Source organism: Sinocyclocheilus grahami, unplaced genomic scaffold (assembly GCF_001515645.1).
Source record: "Sinocyclocheilus grahami isolate Dianchi unplaced genomic scaffold, SAMN03320097.WGS_v1.1 scaffold547.1, whole genome shotgun sequence".
Lineage (NCBI taxonomy): Eukaryota > Metazoa > Chordata > Actinopteri > Cypriniformes > Cyprinidae > Sinocyclocheilus > Sinocyclocheilus grahami.
Genome location: NW_015505726.1, coordinates 523,130 through 546,845, shown reverse-complemented (window position 1 = coordinate 546,845; position 23,716 = coordinate 523,130). Strand labels below are relative to the sequence as shown.

The 23,716-nt window shown below is 38.2% G+C and overlaps 1 protein-coding gene across 1 annotated transcript in view; it reads left to right on the top strand.

The window, feature by feature from the left end:
- dnah7 (dynein, axonemal, heavy chain 7) overlaps positions 1–23,716 on the top strand; it is a 75,044-nt gene that overhangs the window by 39,733 nt on the left and 11,595 nt on the right. Inside the window, exons 37-55 of the mRNA XM_016238762.1 lie at positions 2,174–2,329; positions 2,669–2,837; positions 3,185–3,311; positions 3,390–3,609; positions 3,687–4,559; positions 6,236–6,465; positions 6,646–6,976; positions 7,479–7,825; positions 7,911–8,091; positions 10,875–11,060; positions 12,332–12,495; positions 13,962–14,116; positions 14,909–15,099; positions 16,543–16,676; positions 16,891–17,226; positions 18,979–19,105; positions 19,686–19,880; positions 19,999–20,091; positions 20,697–20,873. Of these exons, the coding sequence (XP_016094248.1) occupies positions 2,174–2,329; positions 2,669–2,837; positions 3,185–3,311; positions 3,390–3,609; positions 3,687–4,559; positions 6,236–6,465; positions 6,646–6,976; positions 7,479–7,825; positions 7,911–8,091; positions 10,875–11,060; positions 12,332–12,495; positions 13,962–14,116; positions 14,909–15,099; positions 16,543–16,676; positions 16,891–17,226; positions 18,979–19,105; positions 19,686–19,880; positions 19,999–20,091; positions 20,697–20,873 (4,392 nt within the window). The remainder of the gene's footprint in view (positions 1–2,173; positions 2,330–2,668; positions 2,838–3,184; positions 3,312–3,389; positions 3,610–3,686; positions 4,560–6,235; positions 6,466–6,645; positions 6,977–7,478; positions 7,826–7,910; positions 8,092–10,874; positions 11,061–12,331; positions 12,496–13,961; positions 14,117–14,908; positions 15,100–16,542; positions 16,677–16,890; positions 17,227–18,978; positions 19,106–19,685; positions 19,881–19,998; positions 20,092–20,696; positions 20,874–23,716) is intronic.

The following is a 23,716-nucleotide window of genomic DNA, read 5'->3' as shown; positions in this document are numbered from 1 at the left end:
CATGAAGCTGGGTGACAGCATGCCCAGGAGACTACAGGCTGTCATTAAGGCTAAAGGTTGCCCGACTAAGTATTGATAGTTCTGTAAATACTGTCATACTATCTGAATAATTTTTGGTTGATTGTAATTCATTACATACCTTTCTATCAAAGTTATCTAACATTGTCAAGCTGAATTTGTTCTGAAACAGTTTAACTCTGAGTTTTTGTCATATTTTATTACCATGTTCTAAACTATAGCGAATAAACTGTGAATGTGAGAAATGTTGAAGTTGTCTGAATTATATCTCTCTTATAGACTCTTATCTATTTGATAAATGAAGTTAACCAGCTGACATTATACATACTCTTTTGGTTTCTGTACCCAATATTTAAAAAATGTACAAATGCAATAAAAATATCGGTATCGGTACTCGGTATCGGCAAGTACCAAAAATAAAAGTATCAGTATCGGGCGAGTACTGGAAAAAGTGGTATCGGTGCATCCCTAATTATCAGCATTAATTAGTTCACATTAGCTATGTTTCCATCCAAAGTTGCGCATTTAACATATGCGCAAAATTTGTATCAATAGTAATAAAGGAGCCTGTGGCTCTTTTTTCCTACATAATAAATATTTTGCCTGGTGAAACACAATAGCAAACGCTGTCATTGTACCTTGCTTTCAGTTGCCTGATGTTTGGGAATGCAGTGTTGAATGCAATCCTGTGATAAAGTTATGGGAGGTTATTATACCAAATTGTTTTGATGATGTACTTTGGCTCAGGCATTTCAAAATTATTAAAATAACTCACTGAGACATGCTGCTTATGTAAAATATAATATAAAATAAGTTTACTAAGTATTATGTATTTAGTCAGGATTTGAACTTTTGTCCCTTGCCCACTGAATGAAAAATTTACAACTAGACAAACGTGTCATAAAGGTGTCTATTGCCTTTTAGTCCCTGTATAAGCTCACCTATCTCAGCAAGTGCCACTGGTGCCCCTGTCCAAAAGAAAATAGGTGCATGACACAACTGTCTCTACATACCACATTGCCCAGCTGAGCACGAAACCTCTAACATGATCTTGAATGTGTATGCATTCAAGGATGACTAATGAAAAATTAGTCAATGGTTCAAGACCAACTGTGGTCCACCATGCATCCCCACCCCCTTTCCACAAAAGTTGAACACACTCAGTGCTTTTCTTTTGGTCGGTGGCACGTTTAGAAAGCCAAACAGCTTCATCTATTCCCGGACTCATTATGCTTTTGTCTTAAATACACATGGGTGGCATCAACACAAAATCTAAGCTGTCACAACGGTTATGTGTGGCAGACCATAGTTTGGAGTTTAGACATCAGATCTTGTGTTATGAAAAGCCTGAAGAAACCGAGTAATGTTGTTCAAAATCACTATTTATTTCAGAACTAGTTTTAATAGGATTCCTTCATTCTTTCTAGTCACTTACCCACTCACTTCATGTTTTCACTCTGCGTTCTCTTCCTGTTTAATTTTTTCACAATTTCCCCCTTGTGATTCTTTGGCAAAATTTTGAAGGACTCTAAAAGTCTACATGTTTTGAGTATGAAATGCCTGCAGGTGCCGATGACTTCATCACTCTCATTTAGAACATGAATATTAAATCATCATTCTTCACACTCTGCCACATGGCTCTTTCACAGAGTTTTAAGGAATGAAAGAGATTGTATGTGTCAGGCTTAAGTGGAGCAATCCGCAGGCTCCTCAGACTATAATGAATGAGGTCTCTCTGAAATGTACATATATTTACATTAATTAGTTGACATGTGGCAGTTTCATAATAAGAGCTTTTATGTTGGTTTTGCATGTTGTTGATTTTCATCCTTTAGGTCAACTGTTAAACTATAAAGATATATAATTCATCCATATTGCAATGTTTTTTAGCACATATTTAGTTATTCAGTTTGCTTGCTACTCACTTATTTGAAACACAAGCATAATTATGTCAGGTGCAACGGTTTTATAAAATAGTTTTATAGACTCATGTACAACTTACAGCATCTTTCATAATGGTAGTGACAGGCTCCCAGTGGAAACTGTTTTCTCAACACTTCTTACACAGTTGGAAGTGTTGATTAAAAAAACCCTGAATTTTGATGCAACACCTGTGCTAACTAGAGCTAATTAAGTGTCTCCAAATCTCCCACAGGACTTTTTGCTGAATCATCTGGAGAAGGATGTGTACAGTCCTCTGTTGATCAACTTCTCAGCCCAAACAACAGCAGCACAGACCCAAAACATTATTATGTCTAAACTCGATAAGAGAAGGAAAGGAGTGTTTGGCCCTCCTCTGGGAAAGAAAATGGTATACTTTAAACATCTTTTTATTACACTTTTGTTATCGGAGTAGTTATGATTCAATCTCAATCAATTTTTACTAAGCAATCCTTCATAGAATTTCAAAAGCCATTTATGACCATAATTTGTGCCCAAAATTCTAGCTGCATAGTGAAAATGAGTTCTTAATTGCCTCTAAATTAAATGGGAGAAAAAATGTGTTCTTGATTCACAAGTTCACATGTATTTAATCGCCATTAACAGCACATTATCTTACAGCATTCAAAATTACATTAACCTTAATGTTAAAAAAGATTCATGTCATTTTTTAACTTTTTCTAATTTGCCTTTCGATTACTTTGATGAGGTGGTGTTTGTGGATGATGTGAACATGCCAGCAAGAGAAACCTATGGAGCCCAGCCTCCAGTGGAGCTCCTGCGTCAGTGGCTCGACCACTGGAACTGGTATGACATGAAGGACTGCTCCATGATCAACCTAGTGGACATCCAGATCATGTGTGCCATGGGTCCGCCTGGTGAGTTTATGTCATTTTTATATGCTAATACAGTCTTTATTCAGAGCAAATAGTGTTTAGTTCAGTATCGCAAGCCAAAATTGCTTTGGAGCATATAAATGTATAGACAAGAAGAAAATAATAAAGATGATAAAATAATATAATTCACATAAATCAAACAAAGTTAAATATTATTGGTCACAGTAAAACAAATGTGTCAAGCATTATGAAGCAAATCATTGTTGTATGCAACTTTGAAATAATTATTTTATAGCATAGAAGGTAAACAAGCCTGATATGATAGGATGGACCAACAAGTGGATAACAAGTCTGCTTTTACATGTCGTCATGTCCATTGTCACATGCAGGTGGAGGTAGGAACCCCGTGACTCCTCGATTTTTACGTCATTTCAACACAGTGACCATTAATGAATTTGATGACAAAACCATGTTCACCATCTTCTCAAGAATTCTGGACTGGCACTTGACCATTAGGTAATGGTGCTCCATACCAATGTGGTTAATAAATAAATTCATTTGTTAAATACATTTCCTGTTTTTACCTGATTTCAGATTTCCATTTCCCAAACCGTTCGCCAGCATCACCTCTCAGATCATCAGTGCCACCATGTCTGTGTACCAGGAGGCCACCAAAAACCTCCTACCAACCCCGACCAAGTCCCACTACCTTTTCAACCTTCGAGATTTTTCCCGTGTCATCCAGGGGATCTGCTTATCACAACCAGAGACTGCTGATGACCCTACAGCCATAAAACGCTTATGGGTGCATGAGGTAACTGCAAACACAATTTTAATAGGTCATATCATAATAAAAGCAATAAACTAATGTAGAACATGCCTCTCATGCAGGTCCTAAGGGTGTATTATGACCGCTTAGTGCATCCGTCTGATTGTGCATGGATGGTGGGCTTCCTGCAAGAAGTATCCAAGTCTCACCTGAAAGAGGACTTCCATCAGCTCTTCAAGCATCTGGACAGTGACGCAGATGGGCATGTAACTGAAGACGACCTTCGAAGCCTCATGTTCTGTGATTTCCATGACCCCAAAGGTGAGGACCGGAAATACCGTGAGGTGGGTGACCCTGAGAAGCTCCGTCAGGTGGTGGAGACCCATCTTGAAGAGTACAACAATATCAGCAAGGCTCCCATGAATCTTGTACTTTTCCGGTTCGCCATTGAACATGTATGTCGCATCTCCCGGATTCTCAAACAGCCCCGTGGTCACGCTCTCTTAGTAGGAGTCGGAGGGAGCGGCCGCCAGTCATTGACACGCTTGGCCGCCCACATGGCTGAAGCCGAACTCTTTCAGGTGGAGATCTCCAAGAGTTATGGGGTTACAGAGTGGCGCGATGACCTCAAACTCATCATGCAAAAATCGACATCTGGGGAAACTCATGGAGTCTTCCTTTTCACAGACACCCAAATTAAGTTGGAGTCATTTTTGGAAGATGTGAGTAACCTGTTAAACACTGGCGAGGTTCCCAATCTCTTTGCCGTAGATGAGAAGCAGGAGATTTGTGAGCGCATGCGTGTCTTGGACCGTCAGCGTGAGCGTGATAAGCAGACGGATGGCAGCCCACTGGCTCTCTTTAACATGTTTTTGGAGCGCTGCCGCAGCCAGTTGCATGTGGTACTGGCCATGAGTCCTATTGGTGACACGTTCAGAAGCCGCTTGAGACGTTTCCCTGCTCTCATTAACTGCTGCACTATTGACTGGTTTCAGGTTGGTGTGAATGTGAATGTTTTTAGGATCATTAATATACTATTTTAGTTTGTATGAAAATTTTGAATTTGCTTTTATTTTTAGATTTTCCATTTTTATTTTAATTTTAGTTAAAGGGGTCATGAACTGAGAATCCAAAATGTCCTTAATCTTTTGATATATAAGAGGTAATTGTACTACATATAAAAACATTCTGTAAGTTTCAGAACTCAAAACTTTGTCGTTAGTCTAAAACCGCTTATATTGAAGGGCGTTTGCCAAAACGGCAGCTTTTGGAATGTTCTACTCTATGATGTAATAGTGTGGATAATCACTGCCTCCTGTCTGTTTAGCCCCACCCACCAATTCACGCGTGCAGTTTTTACGAGAGAGTTTTTACGAGAGCACATGTAGTTTTTATGCACAGGTCTATGCAGAAACCAAACGATAAAGATGGCTCCGAATAAAACAAGATGCTGTGCAGTGCCAAGCTGTAGAAAAACGTCTCCAGGTTACGAATGTAACCATGGTTCCCAGAGGGAACGAGATGCTGCGTCGGTATCACTGGGGGCGTTCCCAAAGCGTTACCGATGCAGCTCGAGTTCCTGAAGGGGAACATCTCCAGGTTACGAATGTAACCATGGTTCCCGAGGGAACGAGACGCTGCGTCGGAAACGCTTTGGGAACACCCCCAGCGTTTCCGACGCAGCTCAAGTTCTTGAAGGGGAAACGTGTTTGCGTTGCCTTCCTTCTGATTTCCCAGTGTTAGGAAAGAGTGAATGAACTTAATTTTTAATGAAGTTCCAGACCGCGTCAGTAAGAACTTGGTCCTTTGTTCACTTCATTTTACCGTGGATTTGTTTACAAACAAGGCACAATTCAACGCGGGATTTTCAAAAAGATTGAAACTAAAAGATGATGCTGTGCCAGCTATATTGAATCTGACAGTAATGACGCAACACAAGTGTAAGTGTTTTCAATACATGGTCTCTATTGCTTTGTCTCTTCTTACAGATCGTTTGATATGTATTGTGTGATTCATGCGTTTTTGACCTAAATCACACCAGCATCCATTTATGAGGAATGTCGCTGTCAAACATACACAACTGTTAGCCAATCATAGCACTGAGCATTTACTTCAGAGTCTACAATCCGACACGCCTATTCAAACAGAGTGTTCTGATGAGGGGGGTCAAAACAGGACAGAAAATAGCTTATTAATTCTAAATAATAGCTTATTACTGATGTTTTTTATGTAAACATCTTGATAACATTATAAGTGGACCTCAGAGAACAGTACAAAATAAAACACAAAGGCGGTTCATGACCCCTTTAAAGTTTTAGTAATTTTGTTTTGTCATTTTTATTAGGTTTTTTTTCAGTTTATTATTACAGTTTTAGTTATTTAGTACTTCACATTAAACTAAGCAAAAAAAGAAAATGTGAAATAAAATAAGTTAAATATAATACGTTTTTTAGATTTTATTTCAGTTAACATTTATTTTATTTCAAGTAATTGTTTATGGTTTTAATTTTAGTTGACAATAATAACTCTGGTTCAAAATGTGATATAAATGTTAAACACTTGTTTTAAACAAATTGTTTTGACGGATTCAATAATTATTTCATGTTTAATTTTTATTTTGCATTGCTACAGTCAAAAATTAAAAGCGTAATGAATCATTATGTTCCAAAAGAGCTGGCCAGAAGATGCGCTGCAGGCTGTGGCGTCTCGTTTCTTGGAAGACGTTGAAATGACAGACACTGCTCGGGAAGGCTGTATCAGCATGTGCAAAAGCTTCCACACATCCACCATCAATCTCTCTGCATGTTTCCTTTCGGAGCTGCAGCGCTACAATTATGTCACACCAACCTCGTATTTGGAGCTCATTTCTATGTTTAAGCATCTACTCCAGGGAAAAAGAGCGTAAGCCATCCTGCTCTTAGAGGCTTTACATTAGAATGTAATGTAATGGCTTTACATACTGACTGATTAGGTTTGAATAATTAGGTTGTGTCACATTTTAGCATGTGAACTCTTTGTATGATAAGCAGCAGCATTTTTTGCCAGTGATGATGATGTTGTTATTGATTTCTGTTGTTTCAGTGAGGTCATGAAACTAAAGAGTCGTTATGAGGTTGGTCTCGAGAAGTTGGAATCGGCTGCTACTCAGGTGTCCACAATGCAGGTAGAGCTGGAGGCCCTTCAGCCTCAGCTGCGTGTGGCCAGTAAAGAGGTGGAAGAGATGATGGTGGTCATCCAGCGAGAGTCTGTGGAGGTGTCCAAGACAGAGAAAGTGGTCCGCGTGGATGAAGCAGAGGCTAATGAGCAGGCAATGGCTGCCAAGGCCATTAAAGATGAATGTGACGCCGATCTGGCGGTTGCTGTACCCATTCTGGAAGCTGCATTGGCTGCTTTGAATACTCTCACCACACAGGTTGGAGGAAACTACAACTGACTAATTATAATTTATGATGCATACAAAATGTTTATAGCAACAAAGAGCTCTCAGACTGTTTTTGGCCAAAGAAACACATTCTAGCATGAGTTAGAGAGTTAAATTCTGTCATCATTCACTCAGTCTCATCTCCTTCTAAAACTTGTATGACTTTATTTTTGCCGTGGAACACAAAAGAAGATAATTTTGAAAAATGTTGGTAACCAGTCAGTTTTGGTGACCATTGACTTCCACTGGAATTTTTTTTTTTTTAATAATATCTTCATTTGTGTTTCACAAAAGAAATAATGGCATACAGCTTTACAATGGCATGAGTGTGAGTAAATAAATACCTGAATTCTCATTTTTAGGTGAACTATCCCTTTAAGTAATAAACACCAGCAGTGTCTCTTGGTGTCTTGATGAATGTTCTTACTATGTACTTTTTAAACTAATGCATACCGCCAATATCCAATAAATCAATCTGTGTCACACTCTGTAGGATATAACTTTAGTTAAATCCATGAAGAATCCTCCAGCTGGTGTCAAGCTGGTGATGGAAGCCATCTGCATCCTGAAAGGCATAAAACCAGACCGTATCCCAGACCCCTCAGGCTCTGGCAAGAAGGTGGAGGACTTCTGGGGCCCAGCGAAAAAACTGCTAGGAGACATGAAGTTTCTCCAGAGCCTTCATGAGTACAATAAAGACAATATTCCAGCCAACTACGTCAGCGTCATCCGCAACAAATACATCACCAACCCAGACTTTGTTCCAGATAAGATCCGCACGGCCTCTGCTGCTGCAGAGGGGCTCTGTAAATGGGTTTGTGCCATGGACTCCTACGATAAGTGAGTTAAAGCTTAACGAACCAAAGGTGTAAAAATGTTTATTAATAAGAGCCATTTCATGGTGCAAACTTTTTTTCCTTCGCAGAGTAGCAAAGGTAGTGGCCCCTAAGAAAGAGAAGTTGGCACTTGCAGAAGAAAAGCTGAAGGTGGCCATGGAGAGCCTCCAGAAGAAACAGGCTGCTTTGAAGGAGGTCCAGGACAAATTGGCCAAACTACAGGAGACCCTGGAAGCCAACAAGAACAAAAAGGCTGACCTTGAAAATCAGGTAAGCAGAGGACAGTAGTCACATAACGGGCTACGCAAGATGCTGACAATCAACAAACGGTTGGCTACTTTTCCTGAAGGCTTGCGTATTACACCATGTTCAACTATTTTTCCTGTTGACATTCTTTGTAACCTCCAGTGCGGCCCAACCCTGTTAAAATGTCTGCTCTTTGCTGGAAGTTTGTTTATTTAGGAATTTAGTTTGTGTTTTTTTTTACATCAAGAGGAGTTGAGGGAATGTTTTCCTTTTCTTCTTTGTTTACTTTCCTTCAGATCATTTTATGTTCCAACTTTGATGTTGTAAGAGTGAAGCCTTTGTTTCTAAACCCACACAGAAAACACACAGGGGCACATGCACACAAACACACACACACACACACACACACACACACACATACATATCCACACACACACGGTGTTCTCATTTGTCTGTAGAGACTGCCTGTCAGTTTAGTGTGTGTTTGGGTAAACCAAGCATCACCAAGGCCCTTCTGCCGTTTTCTGCCCTATTTCACTTCCTTTCATGTTCCTTCTTCTTTTTTCCTCCTTTTCTCCATGTTTGTAATTCAGGTTGTCTGTTTTCCCTATTGGAGGATAGAAATTGTTTATGCCATGCTCTCTCAAGCATGGCCAGAATCAAGGCACTTGAATGCACTAAGGCAAACCTGTTATGCTGTTCCTGAAGCTCCACTGCAACTGTCTCTTTTAAATTGTTTTCTCACTTTGGGATATGAGTTAGAAAGAACAGGAATTATGGAGGAATTCATCTCAAAGAGCATGAAGTGTCATGCTGCCGGATGCAGCAGTGTCACAAAGAATTAGTGAAGTACCATTACAGGGAGTGAATAAGATGTTTGGATTGTTCAGTGATTGGGCTGCCAGCTTCGTGCCCAAGCACTGAGCTCCCATCACTCTCTGCAGTAGCTGTGCAGGCTCACTCTGTCATTTCAAACAAAGACTGTGTTTCTCTGGTGCCAAACTGGGGGTTTAAAGATCCATTTTTCTGTGATGATGAAAGAGGGCCTGCACTAGTGAATCAGACATTCAGTTAGATGCTTTATTTAGAAGGATGTTTGTGTAATAAACATTCACTTATGGTCACAAATGTTTTATATAAATGCTGTCATATCTGATCATCCTTTTCTAAACTGTGCGAATGGCTGATTATCTCTGAATACAGATGACAGCCACACTTAACCTGCTGTATCTTTGATGCCAACACCTGTTTTAGCTGTTTTAAAATTATGTTAAATGTGCTGCTGATGCTGCTTCATCTCATAAAATGGTGACCTAATCAGAACTGGCCTTTAGTTAATATTGTACACATCAGGAAGTATGTGTTCAAACGTGTGTTATGTACACTAGGATTTAAAATTCCAAGATTTAAAAGCAGTCACTTATACTAAACAAGGCTGCATTTAATAATTGTTTTCTTTTTAAATATATTTTAAAATGTAATTTATTTGTGTGCTGGCAAACCTGAATTTTCATCAGTCATCAATTTTCACTCCGGTTTTCAGTGTCACATGATCCTTCAGAAATTATTCTTAATATGCTGATTTACAGAACAATGTTGAAAACAGTTGTACTGATACATTTACAGTTTTTCTGAATCGGTTTGACACCGAACTCAGGTCACTGTTCTCAAAACAGTTAACACAGTGATCTGAATACTTTGTAATTGTCCTAAACAGATTGTACGTTTTCATTCATTTTATACAAATTACAAATCATGCAAATCATTTTCTCAAAACAATGTGCACAAAACTCTCAAATGTTTTCACAATAGTTAATACAGTCAACCAATACTTTAAAATATCTGAAAGAAGGTTTTACACAAATCACAAACATTTATGTACCATTTGTCCAAACACAACAAACAAATAACTCTGTAATTTGTCATTCGATCAAATGCACGTAGTATATTTTCGATTGGCCCTAAACTGATAAATATTCGAGATGTTGAGACAGGAGCTTTTCAAGCATGGATTCAACCTTCTTACATTTTTTCTCCTATTATGCAAGCGCAGCAAATATGTAGTGTAGATAAAATGCAATGAAATTCTCTTCCAGATGTAAATGAAAGACAAGATCAATAGTTCAGGATAATTCATGTATACTGCAAACACACACACACACATACAGTATATATATATGCAGTTATCAGAAAAGTTTGTTTGCAGTTCTTACTGCTAAAGGTGGCACAAACAGATTTTAAGTTTAATGGGGCCATTAGTTTTTTCTCATGGGTGATAGCAGGTGTTGGATAACAATTTTTATTTCATTTAGATATACACAATATATATAAAACAAAACTCCCTGTTAAAGAATTGCAATAAACATGTATTTTCATTAGCATATTTGTGCATCTACAGCTAAATGTTTAATAATCAATAGAGAACACACCTATAGATTTGATGTTAATATTTCATTTTAATAATTGCATTACTAGAAACAATTGCAGTGCTTCATTTTGCTTGGTTAAGATAATTTTGTGTTTGCATGGCTGTGTTAAATGTTTTGAGAACAAGTACACTGCATTGGAGAAAAGTGTCAAATCGATTGAGAAAAAAACGTATTTCAGTGTTCTCTGATGAATAGAAAGTTTAAAAGAACAGCATTTATTTGAAACATTATGTTTGTCTTTACTATGAATTTACTGTGCCCTTGCTGAATAAAAGTATACTTTAAAAACCTTAATGAACTCAAACTCTTGAACAGTAATGTATGTACACATGTATGTATGCATCCTTTAGTCTCCTCATTTTCCTTTTTTTTCTGTAGGTGGAGTTGTGCAGTAAAAAGTTAGAGCGTGCAGAGCAGCTCATTGGTGGGTTGGGAGGAGAGAAGACCCGCTGGAGTGAGACAGCCTATAACTTAGGTGAACTCTACAAGAACCTCACCGGAGACATTCTCATCTCTGCTGCTATAGTGGCCTATCTGGGTGCCTTTACTTCCAGTTTTAGACAGGTGTGCTAACTCATAAAACAGTCCATTTCTCCTGCGAATCCATGTGCTTATCAACCCACATTGTTCATATCTTCACAGATTTTAAAAAGGGTGCTAATTAAAATGATTTTCAAAGGGGAAAGTCATTGAGCTGAGACATTTGTATCCACACATATATTCTAGTACATTTAAACTCCTTAGACTTTTTGTTGATTTATTTTGTCTTTTGAACTGTTGGTTCATTTAAATACAAATATGTAAAAATTCAGATATTAAGCAAAATTTTGTTTTGTTTTTGTTTTGCATTTGCTAGCCAATGAGCAAACTAATCACTATTGACCATATCATATTTACAATATCTACATGTCCCCAAGTAGTGAAGTATAATACATTATTCAAAGACTTGTGGGTATTTCCCATTTGTGAGATCAGATCACACAATGCAGCAAAACATGGTTGTGTACTGTAAGCGATTAGAGCGATTAATGTCTTTGTAAAAATTTAAATGTAATATTTTTTGTCCAAAGATATAGCTAAATGTTCCAAAATCCTGGCAGTATTTTGCAGTATAGAAGAGAGTCTATATTTAACATTGAAAGACATATGGGAGAGGGTTTGTCTGGCAGAACTGCATTTGACACATAACCTTAAGCCTTGTTTGCTTTTCCATTAAATTTGAGTCTAAGCACTGTAACATGAGTGAAATTCATATTCATGTTCAGTACAGTTTATGCGTCCCAGGTTGAGCAATATTACAGTGTTTTTGATATCCTTCTATAGCTATTATTTGTACACATTTGTCCCTGTCAGCTGGTTACTCTTAACAGCAGAGCAGGTTCCATAGAAAATGAATGAACTCAGTGAAAACACTTTGTACAATACCAGGTATTGCTATGGTGAGTTTGAAATAGCACTCAGGGAACAGGGAGTAGTTTCACTTTAATATTTCCCCCTCTGTGAAAGCAATATATTTTCTCCCAGAAGAGGGTCTTTTTATATAAGCTTTTGTGCAGGTACATGACACACAGCTTATTACCTTTGTGTGCAGTAAGTCTTTATTAGATTTAAACCAAAAACAAAGATATCGAAACGATAATAGTTCTGTCCACAATACCAGTATTAGGTTGAAACTAACAGATAAGGTTGGATATATGGATCTGTGTTTTCAAATAGGATTAAACGTTTTCTCTGTAGGCCCATCAGTGGTTTTGCTGGATCAGACTGTCTAAAGCAGCTGTGATCATGTTGTCTTTCTTGAGCCGTGTGTGTGTTTCTGTGTCTGACATCAACAGCGAGCTACAGAGGAGTGGAGTGACATGTGTAAGACAAGAGGAATTCCCTGCTCCAAGAACATGTCACTGATGAACTCCCTGGGTGAGCCGGTAAAAATCCGCAGCTGGACCATTGCTGGCCTCCCTTCTGACAGTTTCTCCATTGACAACGCAATCATCATCTCGTGAGAGTTTTTTGACAATATTTTTTACTTTAAAGGGGTGGTTCACTGTTTTTTTTCTAGGCTTGATTGCATTTATGGGGTGCAGTCTAACATGTGTTAATGCTTCGTTTTTTAAAAAACACATTATTTTTCACATAATTTACCTTTATTCCACACCGCTCTGTCCCTTCTCTGAGAAACGGGCTGATCTTTTCCTGTTTTCATGAAGCCCCGCCCTCAGAAATAGGCGATGGGCTCTGATTGGTTAGCTAGCCCAGTGTGTTGTGATTGGCTAAACCTAAATGCGTTCCGCCCCTCACCTCAGCGGCATGTGCTCCGGTTGTTTTGTAAACAACGGCGTCGTTAATATCGATTATCAGTTTGAGCTCGATTGAGAAGCAGAGGATATTTTTGAAGAGGATCGTGCAGAACCTGTGCAAGCACGGCTTTTAATGGTAGGCCTATGTTTTTTGTTTGTTGTTGTCTCATACTTTTAGATATGCTGTTATTTGTAAATGCTACCGATTCATATATGGATAGATTTATGTGCACCCCTAGTTTTCTCTTCCTCTTCTCTAAAGCAGTGCAGCATGGCCTCGCCCCTTTTGCTGCCTTTTCCCGAGGGCAGGGTTTAACTGGGTTTGTGATGTCACAAACCCGGGAAGTAACTCATTGTAGTCCCTACCAGCCTTTTTTGTAGACATTAAACCGCCAGAATTTTAAAAGACCATATCTCCGTTTGCATTGAACTTTCAGCTTCGTAACTTTACAGATTTTTTTTTTGCTCAAACAGCAACATTACACACTAACTAACGTTAAAAAAGTGAACTCGCAATCAACCACCCCTTTAAGTTTGACCGTTTTAGACTTCAATTTGTATTAAATATTATATTATTGAGCAGATTTTTAAATACTTTTTTTGTTGTTTTAATTTTAGGATGTTTAAGGTTTAAGAAACCATAAAGTTCCAAACCATGGTCATATTTTATGAGATTTCTTCTAGAGCAGTTTTGATGAAACGTAGCAGCAAACTTCTCACTATTTTCACTAGTCAGTCACTGTAAACATGTTAATTTTTACACTGGATTGCACTTATTTAATTAAAACTGAAAGTACATACTAGATTAGCAGAAGACATAGAATTGCACTCTGTAGCTCTGTTTAATACAAGGTTTGGACAAAAGTATTTTTATTTTTTTGCATTGTATATTATAATTAACGATTAGTAATAGGCTGTATTGCTGTGATGGATTAATACAGAAAATACAACTTTTAGACACACTGTTATTAAATACTACTATTTACCAGTAATAATGACTTTTGGATGACTTGCCGGGTAGAGGAATACTGTAAAAGTAGAAATTATTTTGTGATATTCTTGAATACATGACCTGCGCTATTAGAAATTTTGAATGATGGAGATGATTTGTCATGGCCAGGAAGCTGTTGTTTGTGAAGGATTCTTAAGATTTTCTTGTTGCCTGCAGTAATGCGAGGAGGTGGCCCCTAATGATTGATCCTCAGGGCCAGGCTAACAAGTGGCTGAAGAACATGGAGAAATCCAACAGTCTCCACGTCATCAAGCTCAGTGATGCTGACTTTGTGCGCACATTAGAGAACTGCATCCAATTTGGCACTCCAGGTGAGAAATACTGACAGCTTTTAAACTTTATGACAGCAGTATTCGGAAAATGCAAATAAAGCTTACTTTTATAATACTCTAAAAATCTTAATATTGCTCATTGTCAGGCATTATCAAACAGCGTAGTTGACAATCAAGCCATTTTTTATTTTATTTTGATCAAATCAAACTTAAAAATTAATGAAGGAAGAAACAACATGAACATCAAAAAGTTCTCTCAGGGTGCAATACCAGTATTTCTCCCCAGGGGTCCCCCTCCACCATGGAAAACAAGCGCAAATCACTGATCTACAAAAAACATGTGCATCCAATGCACACATTGTCTCTCTTTCCCTGGAGCAGCATTAAGCCTGAAAGCACAATTTTTGTCTAATTTTACACTTGCAAAGAAGGCCCAGGGGTGGACCCAAAATGCAACATGAGATACGCAAATGAGCCGAGTAACCTGGCCTTAGGTGCCTATGTCTTCCATCCTCAGCTCCTCCCCATCGGTGCAGCTCTAGGATGAAAGGCAGCTTGCGTAGGCAGGCCAGTCCTTAGCTGTCTCAGGTGGATTGTTTTGTTACCATTCTCCTCTAGGAGTTGCATTGAGTTTATTTATTAATTTCTTTGTTGTTGTTGTTGTTTTTCTGCTGCACTCATTCAGTTCCCACTTCTACTACCTGACTATTTTTTTATGAGTAGGTCAAATAAATGCTTCTGCAGATCTCTGTTTTTTGTTTTGTTTTGTTTTGTTTTATTGTAATTTTCGGTTTGGTTTAACTGTAATCATTCATCTCTTGTGTATTATAGTATTGCTGGAAAATGTTGGGGAAGAGCTGGACCCCATACTTGAGCCCCTGCTGCTGAAACAGACTTTTAAACAGGGTGGCAGTGTCTGTATCCGGCTGGGTGATTCCACTATTGAATATGCTCCAGATTTCCGGTTTTACATAACAACCAAGCTACGAAATCCACATTATTTACCTGAGGTCTCAGTTAAGGTGAGTCTGCTTTACTTGTAAAGTCACACACGGATACACTCAAACATTTGTCTGCTTCTAAACAAGGTCATATAAGATTGATCATCTAAATAAAAATATGATGTTAGTCATACTGTATCAAACATGCAATTAATCAAACACTCCTAAGCACACGCTTACTGACAGCTCTATATGGGCTGGATGAATAAACCCAGATTGCTACAATGAACCAGAATGTATGCTACCATTCAAATGTTTGTGGTTGAGAGAATTTCTTAATGTTTTTGAAAGAAGTCTTATGCTCAACAAGGCTGCATCTATTTTTCAAAAATACAGTAAAAACTGTAATATGTAATATTGTGAAATATTATTACAATTTAAAATAACCCTTCTATTTTAATGTATTTTAAAATGTAATTTATTCCTTTGATTGCAAAGTAGAATTTTCAGCAGCCATTACCTTCAGTCTTCAATTTCACATGATTCTTCAGAAATCATTTTAATATGCTGCAAGTATTGAATTCTTAAGTGTTAAATTCTGTGAATATTTCTCTCTTTAAAAGAGTTGATAGTCTCTTTCAAAGGAGCTAAGAGTTTATCAATCTTTTACATAAAATCTGCTTTAAATTGGTTTTAATTATGCAGTTTTTTTTCACGACACATAAAAAAGCATCTAGCTATGTCATTAGAACATAGCCTATTCTACCTGTTCTATCATAAACTCATAAACATGCACAGGGCCGTCCTTAAGAGGGTGTAACTGGTACGGTCGCACCAGGCCCCATGCTTGAGGGGGCCCCGCGGCGAACGGACCGAGGGGGACAAGCTGTACTTTGTCTTAAAGTGTTACAGGCAGTCTACATGACCAGTGGCTAAAATTAAAGGGGAAGTGTGTAATTTATTTGCCACTAGGGTCACCAAAGGCAATTGCAAAGTGGTTTTCCTGAACACACCCTTAATCTGATAAATAGTCATGCCCTAAATCAGTCAATATTACTGTGTCAGGCTGGTCTGGATGCTTGGAAAAAATTGAAATACCTGGATTCTGTAGCTGTTTCCTTCACAACTATAGAGTAGACTCCTTAATGAGCCTGAGATATCATTTCCCTTTTAGGATGAGCAGCTAGTGTTCACAACAGGATAAAACAAATGATACTGTTGTGGAAGATAAGGATTACCATTCTTCATACTACAAAATGTGTTGCACCGCAGACTCACATGTGTCTTAGCCAGTAATCAGAGAAATATTAGGCCTGATATTAGCAAGCAGTCACAAAATCTTGGAGGATATCATTTACGTTAGTTCTGTGGTTGGTTATGCCATATCCACAAAGACTTATGAAAAAAAAGCCTTATGATTCTCTTGCAAATAATAAACACAAGGGTCTGTTCTCATTAAAAATAGGATTCTAAGAACAGCCACCTCCAGCACTCTGAGTGTTTTTTTTGTCCTGTTCTGTTCAGGTGACCCTGTTGAACTTCATGATCACCCCAGAGGGGATGCAAGACCAGCTGCTGGGCATTGTGGTGGCCAGAGAGAGACCTGACCTTGAAGAGGAGAAACAAGCCCTCCTAGTACAGGGGGCTGAGAACAAGAGGTACCACCCAGAAACATAATTAACCTGACAGTTTAGTCCTGTGGGTTCCTCACTTAAAATATTGTCTATAAAAGCAAGACAAGTTGGGTAAATAATGATCTCCTTATGAAGTGAGGGCAAAGGGCAGCATGCAGTGCAGTCATGTAAAAAAATTAACAGGTATAGTACTTTTGTGTGTGTTTAACCATGTACTTTCTCTCTCTTTTCTTTGTAGGCAGCTGAAAGAAATAGAGGATAAAATCTTAGAAGTGCTCTCTGCCTCAGAGGGGAACATTTTAGAAGATGAGACTGCTGTTCAGATCCTCTCATCTTCTAAGGTTCTGGCCAATGAGATCTCTGAGAAACAGGCCATTGCCGAGGTTACTGAGCTGAAGATTGATCAGACACGCTTGGGCTACACCCCAATTGCTGTCCACTCTGCTATTTTGTTTTTCTCCATCGCTGACCTGGCCAACATCGAGCCCATGTATCAGTACTCTCTAACATGGTTCATCAACCTCTTCATCCTGTCCATTGATAATTCCCAAAAAAATGACATTCTCGAACAAAGGTACTCTGTCACTACAGATATTATATTTAAATTGTGTCTGTTATGTAATTGGACATTTCATGTTTTATATCATGCTTTAAAAAGTCAAAGTTGCAGCTATAAGGCACTTTGAATATCTAGCTCACATTGACACTTAAAAGGATAGTTCGCTCAGATTAAGGGTCTATCATAATTTACACATTCTAATGTCGTTCCAAACTTCTGTGACCTTCGTTCTTTTGTGAAACACAGAATGCACTTTTTTGTTTTGTTTTGTTTTTTGTCCATACATTGAAAGTCATTGGGGGGTCTAATGATGTTTTGTACCCCGCTGACTTTCATTATATGGCCAAAAGCAGTCGAAACATTCTTAAAACTATCTTGTGTTCCACAGAAGAAACAAGGTCATACAGGTTTTGGAATGACATCATGCTAAGCAAATGATGACAGAGCATTCACTTTTGAGTGAACTATCCATTTAAAGGCATTACATTTTCCAGAGAGACTATCTCTGACATGGGTTCTGTGGTATACTGGATATCTAGCATGGGAAGGCTTTTTTACAAAAGAATGTGAAGATATTTTTTCCCTGTATGACTATTTACCATCAGCACTGTCTTACTAGGGCAGTATGGCGTTCTGATGTGAGTTTGATAGCTGAGAGCTGTGGGAATACTATGACACTTCAGCCCAGGGCAGAATCCTCTGGTTAAAAGAACACAGTGCCAATTCTCTAGAGGACAGAGACACCAAAACCAGATCTCTAAAACTTAAGAGAGTTCATTTTAAAACTCTGCTACAGTAGCAGCAGGTGGTCATTTAATACTTTACTGTGTTAAAGTATAAAATAAATGTGTTTATTTAAAGTAACATTTACAAAAAAATCTAGTTTAGTGATTCTCAACCTGGTGGTGGCCGGGACCAACTGGGGAAGTGGTTCTCAACATTTTTGACTCCAGCACACTGTCCATAGAAATATTCAAAGGACCCATGACTTTTCCATTTTTTGTGATTTATTGGATAGGGATAAGGATTGTTTTTTTTCACAGTTTTTACCCAATATAGAGCTTGCCATATATACTAAAATGCAAAAACACAGAAACTGACAACATATTTTTGTGTTTATTTATTTTTATTACAGCAGAAGTACCAGAGATACATATCAACTTAAATAAGAGGCCTTGGAGTAAAAAAAAATAAAATAATTAGAACCACTCATCTAGTCAATAGACACTAATATGATGATCATAATATGTAAAATCTACAGTATAAGGATATTGATATATTCCATTGATGATAGAAAGCAATAGGAAAGCTTTTATAGCAAACATATATTTATATGACTAGTAGTAGTCTTAAAAATGTGTATTACAGGTTCAGTGTACATCAGATCACTCAAACTATGTTTTCTTTGACTTTTCTTTTGATGCTTTCAAAATGCTTTTCAACGAACTGATTTCTGCCACGCTTTCTCTGTGTATTTAGACTCCAGATTCTGAAGGACCATTTTACATACTCGCTTTCTAATATGATGATCATAATATGTCAAATCTACAGTATAAGGATATTGATATATTCCATTGATGATAGAAAGCAATAGGAAAGCTTTTATAGCAAACATATTTATATGACTAGTAGTAGTCTTAAAAATGTGTATTACAGGTTCAGTGTACATCAGATCACTCAAACTATGTTTTCTTTGACTTTTCTTTTGATGCTTTCAAAATGCTTCTCAACGAACTGATTTCTGCCACGCTTTCTCTGTGTATTTAGACTCCAGATTCTGAAGGACCATTTTACATACTCGCTTTACGTCAACGTATGTCGCTCTCTGTTTGAGAAGGACAAACTGCTCTTCTCCTTCTGCCTCAATGTCAACCTACTCAAACACAACAAGCTCGTGAGTAACTGCCTCCACTCGCACACAGCTGTGATTTATTGAATCAATAAGCTAAGGCAAGACAGTACTTCATCTGATAAAGAAGAGTAAGAATGAAGAGGTTACTCTCACACAAGGCCTCTTAAGGTTAATGACTTGTATGCATCAGTCTGACAATGTTTATATCATCCCTATTTTAAATGATCCTGCAACATTCGTCCACATAAACACGAGTTTAACCAGTTTAATCAAAGTTTAAGTGATTCATAATGTTCTTCACACTGGCTCTCCATGCCTGAGCTGTTACACAAGTTGCAAGTGTCTATCATCCATTTATTGTGCTGTCAGTAATTTTGTCAGCTCCTGAATCAAGTGGTGTGGGGGCGATGCACCAGTACATTTATTTTCATAGACTGCGGCTTTTCTGGTGGCATCTTTAAGACTCATTCACTGTTACTCTTTTCTTTTGAATTGGATATTTAATAAAGCACAACTGCTGAAAAACAAACTGTATCGAGACTACGTGAAGGAGAATTTTCATTGCAGATATAACTGAATGACATTATGCATGGACAATTTTCTCTGTTCCTTTCTCTTTCAGGTGGATGAGAAGGAATGGCGTTTTCTCCTGACAGGCGGTGTGGGTCTGGATAACCCTCATTCGAACCCCTGCACCTGGCTGCCTAAGACATCCTGGGATGAGATCTGTCGATTGGATGAGATGGAGCGCTTTAAAGGCCTGCGGAAAGACCTGGCTCGACTCCGGGAGGGCTGGAAAGAGGTTTACGATAGCAAGGTGCCATTGAGATTAAGCACACACTATTTCTTTCCTGCTCAGCGGTGTGAAATGGACAGGGGAAGTATGAAAGGAACACCAGATTTTTCATTTTATGGTCTGTGTGTGTGTTCTGCAGGACCCCCACCACACTGCTTTCCCTTCAGAGTGGCAAGAGAAACTAGGACAGTTCCAGAGGATGCTGGTTATAAGATGCTTACGGCCAGACAAGGTAAGGATCTTTCTATTGAGTTTACGATTACACCTTGGATTGGATCAGGAAATAAAATGGTCTGGAATTCTGTCTAAAATTGAATTATTAACTAATTATACATCAGAAAGTCTTATATGCAACCATTCAAAAGTTTGAGGACATTTTTTGAAGGAAATTAAATTAATACTTTTATTCAGAAAGGATGCATTAGGTTGATCAAACATGAACGTAAAGACATAGTTACAAAAGATTTCTGTTTCAAATAAATGCTGTTCTTTTGAGCTTTCTATTAATTAAATAAACCTGAAAAAATGCAATGTAATGTAATGTGCAATTTCCAGAAAAATAACAGCACAATAAGAGCTGTTTCTTAAGCAAGAAATAAGCATATTAAAACGATTTCTAAAGGATCATGTGACACTGAAGACTGGAGTAAAGGCTGCTAACAATTCAGCTTGGACATCACAGAAAACAGTCATCTTAAATTGCAGTAATATGCCACAATATTTCGTTTGTTAGATGTAATACTGTGTAGTACAAATATAAGAATTTGTGAATGAATATTGTTTAGTACTCACTAAGAATTCACATTTGGACTTAGACCTTGTCTCTACCCATCTCAGATTATTCCCATGGTTCAAGAGTTTGTGTCAGAAAACTTGGGGCAGCAGTTTATTGAGGTGCCACCCTTTAATTTGGCCACGGCTTTTGCTGACAGTCACTGCTGCGCTCCACTCATCTTTATCCTGTCTCCGGGATCAGATCCCATGGCAGCACTGCTCAAGTTTGGTGAGGAACAGGTATGGACAATTAAGGACATTAAATCTCTGTAGATTTTTGGGTTTTGGTTCATTGTTTTGCATTTGTAATTTTTTTAAAGCGGTGGTTGACTGCTTTTTTCTAGGCTTGATTGTGTTTATGGGGTGCAGTCTAACGTGTTAATGCTTAGTTTAAAAAAAATAAACGCATTATTTTTCACATAATTTACCTTTATTCTACACCGCTCTGTCCCTTCTCCTGAGAACGCTCTGATGATTTCCTGGTTTTATGAAGCCCCTCCTTCAGAAATACGCGATGGGCTCAGATTGGTTAGCTGTGTGATTCGCTAAACGGCCGAGTGCAGTCCAGAAACGTAACACCCCTCACCTCAGTGGCATGTGCTCCAGTTGTATTGTAAACAATGACATCGTCAATATATTGCTTATCAATTTGAGCCCAATTGAGACCCAGAGAATATTAGTGAAAAGGATCGAGCAGAACCTGTGCAAGCATGGCCCTTACAGGACATTTCAGAATGGTATGTTTTTTTGTTTGTTGTCTCATACTTTTAAACATGCTGTTATTTGTAAATGCTACTGCTTATGTTAGCTTCTACTATATGGTTTTTATCCTGATTAAAGTTTTAATACAGCAGAATACATGATTGCGTTGTAGATTTTTTGTAAAGTAATTATTTACTTTGTAACAGTAAGAAGTGTTTGCCAGCAAGTATGCGCTCGCTACCATGGCAACAGCATGCGCATCCATGTTTAACGCTTCTCGTAGCTGTGTGAAAAATATCTGTCTGTCTATACACATAAAGTGTAAAGTTGGAACACAACTCATTGATGGAGCTGACGAGCTGATGATCTGAATGAGAGGGAGAGGGAGAGAGAGAGAGAGAGATGCAGAGCAGAGCAGAGGACGTGAGGAACAGGATTAAGAAGCACTGCTTTAGAACATTGATTTTGAAACTTGTGAATCCATTAGAATTGTTCGAAGACAGAATCGCGAATGAATAGATTTTCTGTGCACCCCTAGTTTTGACGGCATGGCAACAACTCTTTCTCTTCTCTAAAGCCGAGAACGCACTACACGATTATCATGCCGATTATGAATGGAATTTGGTATTGATAACTGATCGTGCCCAGTCGGACCGGGTCTGTTCCAGTTGGGCTCAGTCGCTGTTTGCAGTCAGCAGAAAAAGTCGCATAGTGTGTGATGTCTAGTCGTTGCCAGTCATTTTCACAAAGATGTTTAATATTTGCGACTGACACCAGCGATTGTATGCAGCTATGCAATGAAGATGTGTTCACTGTCAAACATCATTCAGCATTCATTTTGTAATTTTTTTCTTGATTATAAGAAAAATCTCGATTGTTATTGTTGTGATTTATTTCTTGTCTTTCAATTCATAAGTTAGCACTGCAAATTAAATGGTTTCGTTTTTTTTCTGCAAAGTATAGACTAGCCAATAAATTATGTCAGTGATTTCTCTCATTTTAAAGATTATCAAGAATTATTTATTTTGATCTGCAGTCTAATAAAAGTCTATAGGCCTATCTATAGACTACAGGCTAATTAAACGTTTCTTGACCTTTAACTTCTTCAAATTTGTTATCAAGAATTTTAAATCAACTTAATAACAAATGAATATACGAACATAATGAACAGGCCGAGCCTATTTTTCTATTCTTCAAAATTAAGTTTATCATGAATAAATAAAGTATCATTAATAAAGTAATCATGAATCACGAATATGATGAAATAAAATTATTATATATATTTTAATTATAAATATATATATATATATATAATAGTTTTGTGTCAAATGGATGAGGAAATTACATTGCTTTGAATTTATTAAGTAATGTTTTATTTCGTTCTACCTGACATACATGAGATAAATAATATATTGTTGCTTGACTAAACATTTAAAAATAGCGCTACAAATGCTGAGAAGACATAAGTATAAAATCTACTCGAGCAATAATTCGAAAAAGAAAGAGAAGTATCGGACTTAATGCAAAACATATTCAAGACACATTGCTGTGACATTTATTAGGAACACCAACATATCAGGAAAGCTAATGTTTTCTGTTATATTAAGCACAAACTAAGAAAAGTAAAACAAACCTGTGTTGTCTGCAGTGTTGTCTTTGGTGGGGTGGGAGCGACTGAGAGAGCACAGGAAGATGTTGCGGTTTTTGTGAGTTTTTTTTGGTTCGGCAGAATTTGTCCAGTCGTGAGTGACCCGAAGTCGTTAATTGTGTCGTGTAATGAACTGACTGCAGTCATTAGGTCTGTGCTCCTCTCTGACTGTCATCGACTAGAATCTGCTCCAGTGGATGGTAACTTTGCGCTGTGGATCGCCGGATCGGCTTTCACCGTGGACGAAGCGGAGTCCAGCCCGGGGTCGTCACATGTGGTTGCCGCAAGCCCGCCGGCCGCGGTTCCCTCAGGCCCGCCGGTCTCCGCTCACTCTAGCCCGCCTCCGCTCACTCTAGCCCGCCTCCGCTCACTCTAGCCCGCCACCGCTCACTCAGGCCCGCCAGCCTCTGTTCACTCTAGCCCGCCTCCGCTCACTCTAGCCCGCCGTGTGAAACTACTTTGTTCGGCCTTCCAAAAGAGGACATGACTAGAAATCAGTGGTTAAGTTGTATTTACATCACTGTTCCAGAACAGTTCAACCCAAATATTCAGATGTGTGCAGCACATTTTATGGCGGACCGTTTCCTGATCCTGGGAGAGTAGACTACAATGCTGGCTGTTCTGAGTCAGACTGCAAGTACGTTTTCATTTTCAGGATTCGCCACTGATGATTCAAACGCTAGTTTTGAGCAGTGTAGAGTAGCGCTTGTTGTTTGTAATTTCTCCGATCACA